Raw genomic sequence first — 13,663 nt, forward strand, 5'->3', positions numbered from 1 at the left:
GTGAAAGCAGGGAACACAGCTCACAATGGTCAGCATCAGCACTAGAGTGGCATGGTGGCTCAGTGGTTAGCACTGCTGCCTCACAGTGCCAGGGACCCAGGTTTGATTCCAGCCTCGGGTAACTGTCTGTGTGGAGTTTGCACATTCTCCCTGTGTCTGCGTGGGTTTCCTCTGGGTGCTCCGGTTTCCTCCCACAATCCAAAGATGTGCAGGTCAGGTGAAGTGGCCATGATAAATTGCCTATAGTGTTAGGTGCATTAGTTAGGGGAATGGGTCTGTGTGGGTTACTCTTTGGAGGGTCAGTGTGGACTTGTTGGGCTGAAGGGCCTGTTCCATACTGTCAGGAATCTAATCTCACTGGGCCCTACCTGGCTGACAGGTACTCCTCAGAGCAATTATGTCCCCTGTCACCTTGCACTACCTGGACAGCCTATTCACACCTGTACCCCCAAGTAGAAACACATCACACTGAATTTTGCTTCCAATTGCCATCCCTGCCTCCTGAGCTCCAACATTACAACTTCATGATGCCCATCCCAATTCTTTACGCTCCCCTTGTGGATGCCAATGACTGTTAATATCTCCCTCCTACAGCTCATTATGCCCACCAATACTGCTCTAGTGCCAATATACATTGAGCATCTACCATCACCATCCATACTCACAATTCAACTCATGTCTCTGTTTACACTCCTCAGCCCCACCTCCTGCCTGACTCCCTCACCTTCTCTTGGCAGTGATTCACCCCCACTGCACCTATAGGCTGCCTTGTAACCTCCTCAATGATCAATAAACAGAACGCCAGTTCAATATTCACCTCAGACACCTGACTGACTTTGACAAGCTGCTCCTCGGTATGACTGACCATATCCTGATCACCGTGCTTGCAACTCAACTGACACTACGTGATTCCCTTGAATGTTGCTAGTGACCCCACAGGGCTGACTATTTCCCACTCCACAGACGATAGTTCAGATTATCCCCTGAACATGACCAGCCCAAGTGGACAACTGACAGTGGCCAAGCTGCTGAAGTGTTCGTGCCTGTGCCCGGGACTAATGGTGCTGGGACCCCTGATCAACAGTACTCTCCCCAACCTACTGGACTGAAAATTCACCCCATCCACCTTTTGACATGGCCATGGGTTAAATAAATGTGCAGTGTCTTTGCTGGACTGGCAGCCGAGGTGGTAGAATGACATCTCGCTGAGTCACACAGCAAGAGACATCCTTCCTGACAAAGGTGACAAGCAAATTATCTGTGTGTCTGCACAAAAAGCACATCAACATAGTTCAAAGTTTGTGAGAAGATTTGTACCTCGGGTGCTCGTTGTTGTGGTTCTGTTCGCTGAGCTGGGAATTTGTGTTGCAGACGTTTCATCCCCTGTCTAGGTGACATCCTCAGTGCTTGGGAGCCTCCTGTGAAGCGCTTCTGTGATCTTTCCTCCGGTATTTATAGTGGTTTGTCTCTGCCGCTTCCGGTTGTCAATTCCAGCTGTCCGTTGCAGTGGTCGGTGTATTGGGTCCAGGTCGATGTGCTTATTGATTGAATCTGTGGATGAGTGCCATGCCTCGAGGAATTCCCTGGCTGTTCTCTGTTTGGCTTGTCCTATAATAGTAGTGTTGTCCCAGTCGAACTCATGTTGCTTGTCATCTGCGTGTGTGGCTATTAAGGATAGCTGGTCTTGTCATTTTGTGGCTAGTTGGTGTTCATGGATGTGGATTTTGGTGAGTTGTTGTCTGAGAGTGGCTGTTGGTTTGTGTGCTGTTATGAGTCCTAGTGGTCACAGTAGTCTGGCTGTCAGTTTGGAAATGCTCTTGATGCATGGTAGTGTGGCTAGTCCTTTGGGTTGAGGCATGTCCTCGTTCCGGAATTACTGCGACCACCAGGACTCATAACAGCACACAAACCAACAGCCACTCTCAGACAACAACTCACCAGAACGAAGGACCCGATACCCAGCATGAGCAAAACCAATGTAGTGTACAAAATCCCATGCAAGGACTGCACAAAACACTACGTAGGACAAACGGAAAGACAGCTAACGATCCGCATTCATGAACACCAACTAGGCACGAAACGACATGACCAGCTCGGCGAACAGAACCACAACAGGAAGTTTTTGTTGCAAACGTTTCGTCCCCTGGCTAGGCGACATCATCAGTGCTTGGGAGCCTCCTGCGAAGCGCTTCTTTGATGTTTCCTCCGGTGTTTATAGTGGTCTGTCCCTGCCGCTTCCAGTTGTCAGTTTCAGCTGTCCGCTGCACAAAACACTATATAGGACAAACAGGAAGACAGCTAACAATCCGCATACATGAACATCAACTAGCCACGAAACAACACGACCAGCTATCCTTAGTAGCCACACACGCAGACAACAAGCAACATGAATTCGACTGGGCCAACACTACTATCATAGGGCAAGCCAGATAGAGAACAGCCAGGGAATTCCTAGAGGCATGGCATTCATCCACAAACTCCATCAACAAACACATCGACCTGGACCCAATATACCAACCACTACAGCGGACAGCTGAAACTGACAACCGGAAGCGGCAGGGACAGACCACTATAAACACCGGAGGAAACATCAAAGAAGCGCTTCGCAGGAGGCTCCCAAGCACTGATGATGTCGCCTAGCCAGGGGACGAAACGTTTGCAACAAAAACTTCCAGCTCGGCGAACAGAACCACAACAACGAGCACCCGAGCTACAAATCTTCACACAAACTTAGAACCACAACAACATCAACATAGTTGCAATCTTGACCTTTAGGCTTTAGCTGAACCATCAATGTGCTAACAGGCAAGGCAAGGAAAGGCAAGGCAAAGCACAGATGCTGCAAGATTAGAGTGGTACTGGTAAAGCACAGCAGGTCAGGCAGCATCCGAGGAGCAGGAAAATCGACGTTTCGGGCAGGAGCCCTTCATTAGGCCTGCAGATAGATGTTAAGTGGGTGAGTGCTCAGGGAGGAAGTGATCAGACCTGAGGTGCGGCCTGGTCCAATTGTGAGTTGGGTGCCTGACTGTTCATGTGAAGTGCCCTTGCAACACGCGTTCAATGCCAATTACTAGTGCACTCTGCAATGCAAGTCCATGCTTCATGAGCAGCCTTCAATTGGATAAGGGAGATACCATGAAAAGCATGAGGGTTGGCAAATGTTGGATGCCAACATCTGTGGGCTTGCAGTGTGTGAGGTTGGTGACCATGGATAGTGTCCTGAGATGCTGTTCAATGACAAGTAACCCAGAGGCTCTTTGCAGTCAGTGAGCTGAAGTCATAAGTTCAAACTTCCATGTTGAGAATTCTCAATATCTAATTTGTTTGGAAAGATAGAAAGATGAAAAATAATGAGATGAGTCGTACAGTTAACAAGCTGTGTAACAAACAATAATTCTTTTGTTGGGAACTTGCCACTGTTATAAAAGTGGAAGTTGACCACCTCCCCCCTCTCTCAGAACTAAAACCGAAACACCCAAAGAGGAGCGCTTTGCCCTCTAATCTGTAAAAAGAGTGAGAAAAGTGGTGTAACCTGCTTTTCAGCAACTTCTAGTGGTTAAATAAAATAAATCTCTGACACTCACTTTAAAATCAACAAGTAACAATTTCTTCATCTAACTCTAAAAGTGAATAAATTAATTAATCTATTAACAAAGCGAATAAATCCCATCTGACTGCTAGCTATTACCGAATAAAACAAGATTCTAATGGTATGCTGCTCCAATAAACACAAGTCCCACTCATATACAAAAAAATTTGAATTTAGTCTCTCAAACTTACAGCCAGGTTACATCTTCCAGAATGTCCTGTGTCTCCTCCGTTGTTCCTTTGGTCAGGAATGTCTTCGTAGAATCCCTACATTATGGAAAAAGGCCCTTTAGCCCAACAGGTCAACGCCGACCCTCTGAAGAGTAACCCACACACACCCATTCACCTATGCCATTTTCCTTTATTTACCCCTAATCAATGCACCTAACATCGCTGAACACTATGGCTAATTCACCTAAACTGCACATCTCTGCATTATGGGAAGAAATCGGAGTACCCAAAGGAAACCCACGCAGACAGAGACAGTCACCAAGTCCGGAATCAAACTTGGTTCACTGGCACTGTGAGGCAGCAGTGCTAACTAGTGAGCCACCGTGCCACCCTATGTTGTCTCGGTTGGTTTCTTCGGTCTTGAGAGAGAGAGAGATCTGAGAGCTTTTAGCTCTGGTGGATAGCAGTTAGGTCTGCTAGTCAAAATGCCTGTCTCTTTTCTACCTGTAATGCCATTCCAATTTTTCTTACATAGGATCAAAATCATCAGATTTAAATTTAATATATCTTTGGGAACTAAGGGCCTGATTCAAATTGATTGGCTAAATTTAAAACCTGTTGAATTGATAAAAACTGCAGCTTGGCCTGCTATCTGTATGGCCTTTTGATACAAATGTTTCAGTTTGGCTGCTCTCTGAACTTGAGCATTCCAGCTGCTGCAGCTCACATAAATTTTAAATCTCTAAGCCTTGATAAAACACCATCTTTAAAGGGACCACACATTTTACCATTTTACAAACACCAAATTCTAACTTCCTGTCTTCCAGTCTACAATTACTCAAGCCAACTTCATAATACCACTGCTCAACAAGAAACATGCCTCGATGTCTAGCAGATGCATAAAAGATGCAATGAGTTGTTGCCAAAATCAAGATAGGCCTTGCAGAATGTCTCATCTGGTTCTGCCATAAATCTCGCCATAGCCCATGTTATTCAGGCCACTAAAGGATTCAGTCCTGCGTAACTGAGCCAAAAATCACAGAAAGTTAGATTAAACCAATGTAAACCTGCTAACTTATATTTGCTTGTCCCATTTTATACTGGCTAGCACAATAGTCAGCTTTGATTTCAAGAAGGAGTTTAATTCAGATAAATGCGAGGTGCTGCATTTTGGGAAATCAAATCTTAGCAGGACGTATACACTTAATGGTAAGGTCCAGGGAGTGTTGCTGAACAAAGAGACCTTGGAGTGCAGATTCATAACTCCTTGAAAGTGGAGTCACAGGTATATAGGATAATGAAGAAGGTGTTTGGTATGCTTTCATTTATTGGTCAGAGTATTGAGTATAGGAGTTGGGAGGTCATATTGCGGCTGTGCAGGACATTGGTTAGGCCACTGTTGGAAATTTGCATGCAATTCTGGTCTCCTTCCTATCAGAAAGATGTTATGAAAGTTGAAAGAGTTCAGAAAAGATTTATAAGGATGTTGGAGGATTTGAGCTGTCGGGAGAGGCTGAACAGGCTGGGGCTGTTTTCCCTGGAGCGTCGGAGGCTGAGGGGGTAACCTTATAGAGGTTTACAAAATTATGAGGGGCATGGATAGGGTAAATAGACAAAGTCTTTTTCCTCGAGTTGGGGAGTCCAGAACTAGAGGACACAGGTTTAGGGTGAGAGGGGAAAGATATAAAAGAGACCTAAGGGGCAACTTTTTCACACAGAGGGTGGTACTTGTATGGAATGAACTGCCAGAGGAAGTGTTGGAGGCTGGTACAATTGCAACATTTAAGAGGCATTTGGATGGGTATATGAACAGGAAGGATTTGGAGGGATATGGGCCAGGTCCTGGCAGGTGGGACTAGATTGGGTTGGATATCCAGTTGGCATGGGCGGGTTGGACCGAAGGGTGTGTTTCCATGCTGTACATGTCTATGAGTCTATACTCTATAAGAAAGAATGATATCTGTCAACAATAAATCCAGTGCATGTTTAAAATTCTGGGGATCTGCTGAAATATTCAGCAACCTCAACACATCTATGGAAGTTTTGCTGAGGTTTAAGTATTGGCTCGACAAGTTAAGTGGAATTGCTTTCTAAAGGCTTTAACTCGAACTACATTACCATTTTCAATTAATGAGGTTTTTTCTTCTGGATGGAATTTAAACTTTCACTGGCATTCACATCTTGTCTCAGTTCTCAACATGGATCCCAAACATCACTGAACTGTATAAATACAACTAATTCTGAAAGCAAATGATGTTGATAATTGCTGTTCTTGTTTTGCTACAGCTGTGTTTTAGCCAAGAATTCTGCCTCAAGCTTTATATGGTGAATAATATACAAAATTATGAAAGAAAGATTTTAGAGTCAGAGAGATGTACAGCATAAAAACAGCTTTGGTCCAACTCATCCACCCTGTTTTATATCTTTCTCATCTCACCCTAAACCTTTGCCCTCTAGTTCTGGACTTTCCCACACCAGGGAAAAGACTTTGTCTATTTATCCTACCCATACCCCTCATGATATTATAATCCTCTATAAGGTCACCCCTCAGCCTTCAACACTCCAGGGAAAACAGCCCCAGCTGATTCAGCCTCTCCCTATAGCTCAAACCCTCCAACCTGCTTGGCAACATTCTTGTAAATCTTTTCTGAATCCTTTCAATTTTCACAGCATCCTTCCGATAGGAGACCAGAATTGCATGCAATATTTTAAGTGATCTAACAAGCATCCTGTACAGCTTGCAGCATCACCTCCCAACTCCTATACTCAATGCACTGACCAATAAAGGAAAGCATACCATACACCTTCTTCACCATCCTATCTAACTGTATCAGAGAGTGGTAAGGGCATGCCTGCCAATGTAGTTAACTCAGCCACATTTAGGGAGATTTGAACAATCCTTGGATAAGCACATGGATGATGATGGGATAGTGTAGGGGGATGAGCTTAGATTATTTCACAGATTAGCGCAACACGGAGGGCCAAACGGCATGTTCTGCGCTGTATTATTCTATGTTCTATGTTCTATTTGCAACTCTACTTTCAAGGAGCTATGAACCTATACTCCAAGATCTCTTTGTTCAGCAACACTCCCTACGACCTTACCATTAAGTGTACAAATCCTGCTAAGATTTGCTTTCCCAAAATGCAGCACCTCACATTTATTAAAATTAAACTCTGTCTGCCACTCCTCAGCCCATTGGCCCACCTGATCAAGATCCCGTTGTAATCTGAGGTAACCTTCTTCGCCGTCCACTACACTTTCAATTTTGGTGTCATCTGCAAACTTACTAACTATACCTCTTATGTTCATATCCAAATCATTTATTTAAATGACGAAAAGTAATGGACCCAGCACCGATCCTTGTGGCATACCATTGGCCACAGGACTTCAAAGGTTCCAGTGCACAACTATTCATTTCCAGCATGCAGATTATAAGACATTTGGCAAGGCTTTTCCAAAAAATCCTTTCTCATGAAAATTTTCTAAAAAATGCTTTTGTATGAATATAAATCAAAACAGTCCATGTTTGTATGTTGTAAATCCTGCATAGATTTCATGCTTCAGTGTTATGGAGGCTTGCTCAGACTCCATCTGCACAAAGACGTCAGCATTTAGAGGACAGGAAGCAGTAAAGGGGGTGTATGATCTTGGACGGGTGCAAGGCATGCTCTGAATGGGCAGAGGGGAGTCACACTCTTCAAGGAAGTCTGAAAGTGCCATCCCACTTGCCTTACCTATGCCTTTCCTAGCTACAAATAAAATTATTGGAATGAGATCGTTAAGTCATCATTAATTGACTACTTAACGTCCTCATTGGGCCTAGGGTCAGCAAGCCAATGATTCTAGACTGTAACATCGAAACTCTTAATGTCTTGACAAACTCTTTTTTACAGAGCAGTGATGAGAGAGGGAGGAGGCGAAACGAGGCCACCAGAAAGGGTAAGTGATTGTTTTTTTTTAAGTGGGTAAGGAATGTGGCTGACCTCCCTGACTCTTACACTTGCAAGAAGTGTGTCCAGCCGCAGCTCTTGTTTGACCGCATGATGGCTCTGGAGGTGCAGATGGACTCACTGTGGAGCAGCCGCGATGCTGAGGAGGTCGTGGATAGCATGTTTAGTGAATTGGTCACACCATAGGTTAGAATTGCTGAGGGAGACAGTGAGTGGGTGACCAAAAGGCAGAGAAAGAGCAGAAAGGCAGTACAGGTGTCCCCTGCGGTCATCTCCCTCCAAAACAGGTAGACCATTTTGGATACTGTTGGGGGAGATGGCTCACCAGGGGAGGGCAGCAATTGCCAGGATCATGGCACCGTGGTGGATTCTACTGTTCAGAAGGATGGGAAAAAGACTCATAGGGCCATAATCATATGTGATTCTACTATAAGGGGAGTAGATAAGTCGTTCTGTGGCTGAAAACAAGATTCTTGAATGGTATGTTGCCTCCCAGGTCCTCCGGTCAGGAATATCACCGACCGGCTGCAGAGTATTCTGATAGGGGAGGGTGAACAGCTAGTTGTTGTGGTGCACATTGACACCAATGATGTAAGTAAAATACGAGATGAGATCCTGAAAGCAGGATTCAGGGATCTAGGAGAGAAGTTAAAGTGGAGGATCTCAAAGGTAGTGATCTTGGGATTACTACCAGTGCCTTGTGCTAGCCAGCGTAGAAATGAAAAAATAGGCAGGATGAACACGTGGCTTGAAGGATGGTGTAGGAGGGAGGGGTTCAGATTTGTGGGGGATATTGGGACCGGTTCTAGGGAAGGTGGGACTATGACTAATTGGATGGTCTACTACCTGAACCAGACTGGAACTAATATCTTTGCTACTGCTGTTGGGGAGGTTTTAAACTAATAGCAGGAGGCTGGGAACCAGAAGAGAAGACTAGTAGATAGTGAGGTGGAAAGTAGAGATTGTAAGGAACAGGATCAAGAAGTTAGCATTACCAAGGGGAAGAGTAGGCGGTAAGCCGATGAACACAATGGAACTGGTAGTCTGAAGTACATATGCTCGAATGCAAGGAGTATAGTGGGTAAGGCAGACGAACTTAGGGCTTGGAATGGTGCCGGGAGTATGACGTTATTGCGATCACAGAGACTTGGTTGAAGGAAGGGCATGATCGGCAATTAATGTTCCAGGATATAAAAGCTTCAGACTTCAGGGAGGGAAGTAAAAGGTGGGGAGGAGTTGCATTGCTGGTCATGGACGATATCATGGCTGTACTAAAGGAGGACTGTATGGAGGGCTTGAACAGTGGGGCATTATGGGTAGACCTGAGAAATAATGAGGGTGCAGTTACATTGTTGGTGCTGTACTACAGACCTCCCAACAGTGAGCATGAGGTAGAAGAACAAATAGGTCAACAAATTATGGAAAGGTGTAGAGGAAACAGGGTGGTGGTGATGGGGGATTTTAATTTTCCCAACATTGGCTCGTATACACTTAGTGTCAGAGATCTGTATGGGGCAGAATTTGTAAGGAACATCCAGGAAAGTTTTCAAGAGCAGTATGTCAATAGACCAACTAGGGAAGGAGTCACATTGGACCTAGTGTTGGGAATGAGCCAGGCCAGGTGGTGGAAGTTGCAGTGGGGGATTTCTTTGGGAATAGTGACCACAAATCTGTAAGTTTTAGAATACTCATCAACAAAGATGAGAGTGGCCCTAAGGGAAGAGTAGTAAACTTGGCCATGGCAGGTTTGAAAGCAGTCTCGTCATTGATGTAATTAATTTTTGTCATAGTTAAGAAAAGCAGATTCAACAAGCTCTATCTGATGATGTCCAATAGCAACAACCCAAGAAAATCATCAACAGGAATGTGACTTTCAAAGACATAGCAAGGTCAAGATATGCTTGATCATATATACATAGGTCACATGGTTTCATGTGCAATCTCTTGGTTTTTCTGATCCTTTCTATTGGCCCACCATCACTAAGAACATTGATTGACTGATCAAATCTGTGAAAACTGTCAACACCATCATTTTCAACAATCAGAATAGTTCCTTATTCCACATGAAGTTCTTTCCAAGCTGTGTTGCGAGTTTGCAGCTGACATTTATTACATCAAAGGATATGACTACATTCTGGTAACTGACAATCTCACAAAATTTCATTTTGTGAGTCACATCAAACCGTAGCTGATACAACAAACACCATATTAGATTATGTCAGACAACAGTCTACACCGCACTATTGCACCTTTCCAATATGTGCAAGAAACGGTATGTTCAACACATTATCTCCTGTTCTCCCTACCCTAAACCTAATGGTCTCACAGAGCATACTGATCATACAGTGAAGTCCACAAGTTTCTTTATTCATCATGGGAAGATGACATCTCTGGCTAGGCCAGCGTTTATTGACAAGAGTTCAATTAAAAGTCAACAACTTTGCTTTGGGTCTGGAGTCACATGTAGATCAGACAATGATGGCAGTTTCCTTCCCTAAAGGACATCAGTGAACCAGATGGTGTTTTCCTGACAATTGATTCACAGTCATCATTAGACTTTTAATTCCAGATATTTATCAAATCCAAATTCAAGCATCTGCCATGGCAGGATTTGAACCCAGGTACCCATAACATTACCTGGGTCTCTGTACTAATAGCCTAGCGGTAATACCTCCTCGCAATCATTAAATGCAAAGCCAATTGCCTTGATTTTCAGATAGTCATGATAAATTTGCAAGCTACTCCTCATGGTTATGTTTACTATCATGAACAGCTGTCATGTTCATGAGAGCTTGTCCCTTAAACAGCCAACTACATGTATATGATGCATTATTGGAAAGAAAGAAAAAAATGATACATGAGAATGATCAATACGAAAGTAGACAGCCATCTTGACTGAAACTCTTGAGAGTTGGAGATCTTTGTACAAATGCCCAGATCAGACACCTTTGTCACAAATAATGGTCAAATCCTTTGATGAAAAGGTAAACATATCTGAGCTGAACATGACCAACTTCCACCATAAAAGATCATGAACCTAATGCAGAAACTATAACAACTGATAGTGACCTGACATCCATAACACATGATACACACCCGTCCACAATAACAGATAGTATGCCACCGACTGACATTACAAAATCAAATGTGATCATTGTGTAAGGATTAGGTCTAGTTGCATCATATGTTGACCAAAGTCTTATATTAATGAATCAAGGTAATGCAGAAATGTTCTTTGTATATATTTATCAGAGCAGGTTTCTTATTCTTGAAAAGCACAAGGGAGAATGTTGTTATGTAGTACAAATTTTATTAAGGCTCTATACATTTAGGACAGCGAAATAATGTCAATACACCTATTGGCAATATTCTAGTATCCGACTGTCAGTTATTCATCCGACAATATATAATAATAGTAATAAGAAATATAATATGTAATAATATAATGTAATATGTTAGTGATCAAAATACAAAAATAACCCAGGCTGACACTGAAGGCACTTGCGACATAGTCATAGTCTCCTTAGCTCTGAGCCAAAAGCTCTGGGTTCAAATCCCACCAGCCTTGATAAGTGCCGTAATGTGTCTGAACAAGTTGATTAGAAATAACCAAGTTTGCACATGTAAGTCTGAGATAATTAGTGGACATAATTAGAAGTTGATAAACTTCCAGATATCTGACTCATGATGAATCTGGGTTTCTGGAAATGGATTAAGATATAGAAATGGCAATCAAACTGGCACCAACTGATTGGAAAACCAGCTGTTCTGTATTATGAGCACCACCTTTCACCTTCAAAGGGGTTGCTGAGAAAATTTTAAAAAATTTCCCCATGAAGTGTCCCATTTCACTTCACTCAACATCATAATTGTTACATCTTTAGGGCTCTTCTGTCGATTTAACTTGGACCTTCAGATTTAATGCTGTCTCGATTGAAATTCAAGGGAGAAAATGGAGCTAGCACTACCGCATTTTGGGACAATGGGGGAGAATTCAGTTATGACCATTTTAGATGGATTCAGGGAAATACAATTTTAATTATCTTTCTCTCGAGGTAGTTAATTATTCCTAACTTTAGAGTGGGGCTGCTCTTTTACCAGCATCATGCAGTATTCCCAGATTACACTGCTGTTATGGAGTAGCAATAATAGCAGCAATCATCCTTTATCTGCATGTTAGTCACTAATAAATAACCTTGCCATATTGCTAAGCCACTTCTAATTGCAGTTGTCCTTGTTCATTCTAGTTAACCTGACATTTGTTGTGGGAAAATGCTTGAGTTTATGAAAGAAGTTTTAATAGCAGACCATTTGGAAAACCGTGACAAAGTCGGCATAGATAAATAAAAGAGAAATCATGCTTGACAAATATGCTAGAATTTTCCAAGGATGTAACTGATAGAGTTAAAGGGGGGGAGTGGTGTGGAGGAATGGGGGTGGGGGCAGTAGATGTGGTTAACTTGGGCTTTTGGGAAGTTTGTGTTAAGGTCCCACATAAGAGATTGGTATGTCAATTTAAAGCACATAGAATTGGGGATGAAAGAAAGATAGGAATAAACTGGTCTTTTTTCTGTCAACAAGTGACAAGTGGAGTACCATGGGAATCAGTGCTTGGACTCCAGCTATTCACAATATATATTAATTATTTAGGTTAAGGAACTAAATGTTGTATTTCCATGTTTACAGATTACCTAAAACTGGGTGGGAGGATGCACTGTCAAGAGGATGCAAACTTGTGATTTGGACAAGTTGAGTGAGTTGGCAAATGTATGGCAGATGAAGTAGAATGCAGATAAATGTGAGATTATCCATGTTGGTGGTAAGAATAGGAAGGCAGATTATTATCTGCATGGCAACAGATTTGTCACAAAGCTTGTCCCATTTTTTCCCTAAAAGCTGTTTCTTGGTTCAAGGAGGATCTGTCCTTGATATTTTTCAGAGGGGTAGTAAACCAGGCCAGACTCCAATCACTCTGGTTTAGTACAGAGATGAAAAGGATTTTGAGAGACCTTTTGTTTATACGTAAGCAGATGAGACTTCAAGCCAAAGTAGTCATGTTTTAGAAGTGACCTGTATAAAGAAAGGGGAGTGGTCAGCTCTCTAGATGAGCTAAGAGGTTTGGTTCAGTCTCACACTAGTTGGAAGTTCAACAGGGAGCTTACAGCTCTTTTCTGACCTGTAAGCATTTATACTGGTTTTTTAAAGGGAGTTTGCTTATTGGGACTGTTGCGTATATTCAGAACAGCACAATTAGGTTTAGTTGGATAGGCTGAGTTCTGAAGGGGTTCTTTGTTCTGTTCTTTGTTTTTCATTGTTTAATTTTGTGACTAAATATTTGTCTGTTTTAAAATCTCATAGTCAACTGAGCTAACTTAATCCTGGTAATTTTCACTGTACTCTTACTGAAACACATTGCAAAGTTATGGTCTAAGCTGCCTGTTTAAGAATGTTTTGAGAGGTCTGGCTTAGTTCATAACAGATTGGTGAAGGGAAGGTGTAACAAGACCTGGGTGTCCTTGTAAACCAATCACTGAAAGCAAGCATGTTGTAGCAGCAGGTGATGAGGAAGGCAAATGATTTGTTGGCCTTCATAATGAGACAATTGAGTACAGGAGCAGCAATGCCTTGCCACAATTGTATAGGGCCTTGGTGAGATCACACCTGGAGAATTGCTGGTAGGGTTTGGCCACCTTATCTGAAGAAGAATGTAGTGACGATGGACAGAGTGCAACATAGTTTTACCAGAGTGATTTCTGGGATTACAAGACTGAAGAGAAACTGGATTGGTTAGGACTGTATTCACTGGAGATTTGAAGAATTGAGGAATCTCATATAAACCTGTAAATTTTCAACAGGACTTGACAAGTTAGCTGCAGGAAGGAACTTATCAATGATCAGAGAGTCCAGAACCAGAGGTCACAATTTAAGCAGATGGGTTAGGCCATTTAGG

The 13,663-nt window shown here is 42.8% G+C and overlaps 1 protein-coding gene across 1 annotated transcript in view; it reads left to right on the plus strand.

Annotated features, from left to right (window-relative positions):
• LOC122557144 (protocadherin-20-like) overlaps positions 1-13,663 on the plus strand; it is a 177,727-nt gene that overhangs the window by 31,989 nt on the left and 132,075 nt on the right. Inside the window, exon 2 of the mRNA XM_087992146.1 lies at positions 7,657-7,702. Coding sequence (XP_087848272.1) covers positions 7,664-7,702 — 39 coding nt within the window. The 5' untranslated portion in view covers positions 7,657-7,663. The remainder of the gene's footprint in view (positions 1-7,656; positions 7,703-13,663) is intronic.

The sequence above is a fragment of the Chiloscyllium plagiosum genome, unplaced genomic scaffold, assembly GCF_037043375.1.
Source record: "Chiloscyllium plagiosum isolate Xiang-an unplaced genomic scaffold, Cpla_swu_hap1 HiC_scaffold_11, whole genome shotgun sequence".
In the NCBI taxonomy this organism is placed as follows: Eukaryota; Metazoa; Chordata; class Chondrichthyes; order Orectolobiformes; family Hemiscylliidae; genus Chiloscyllium; species Chiloscyllium plagiosum.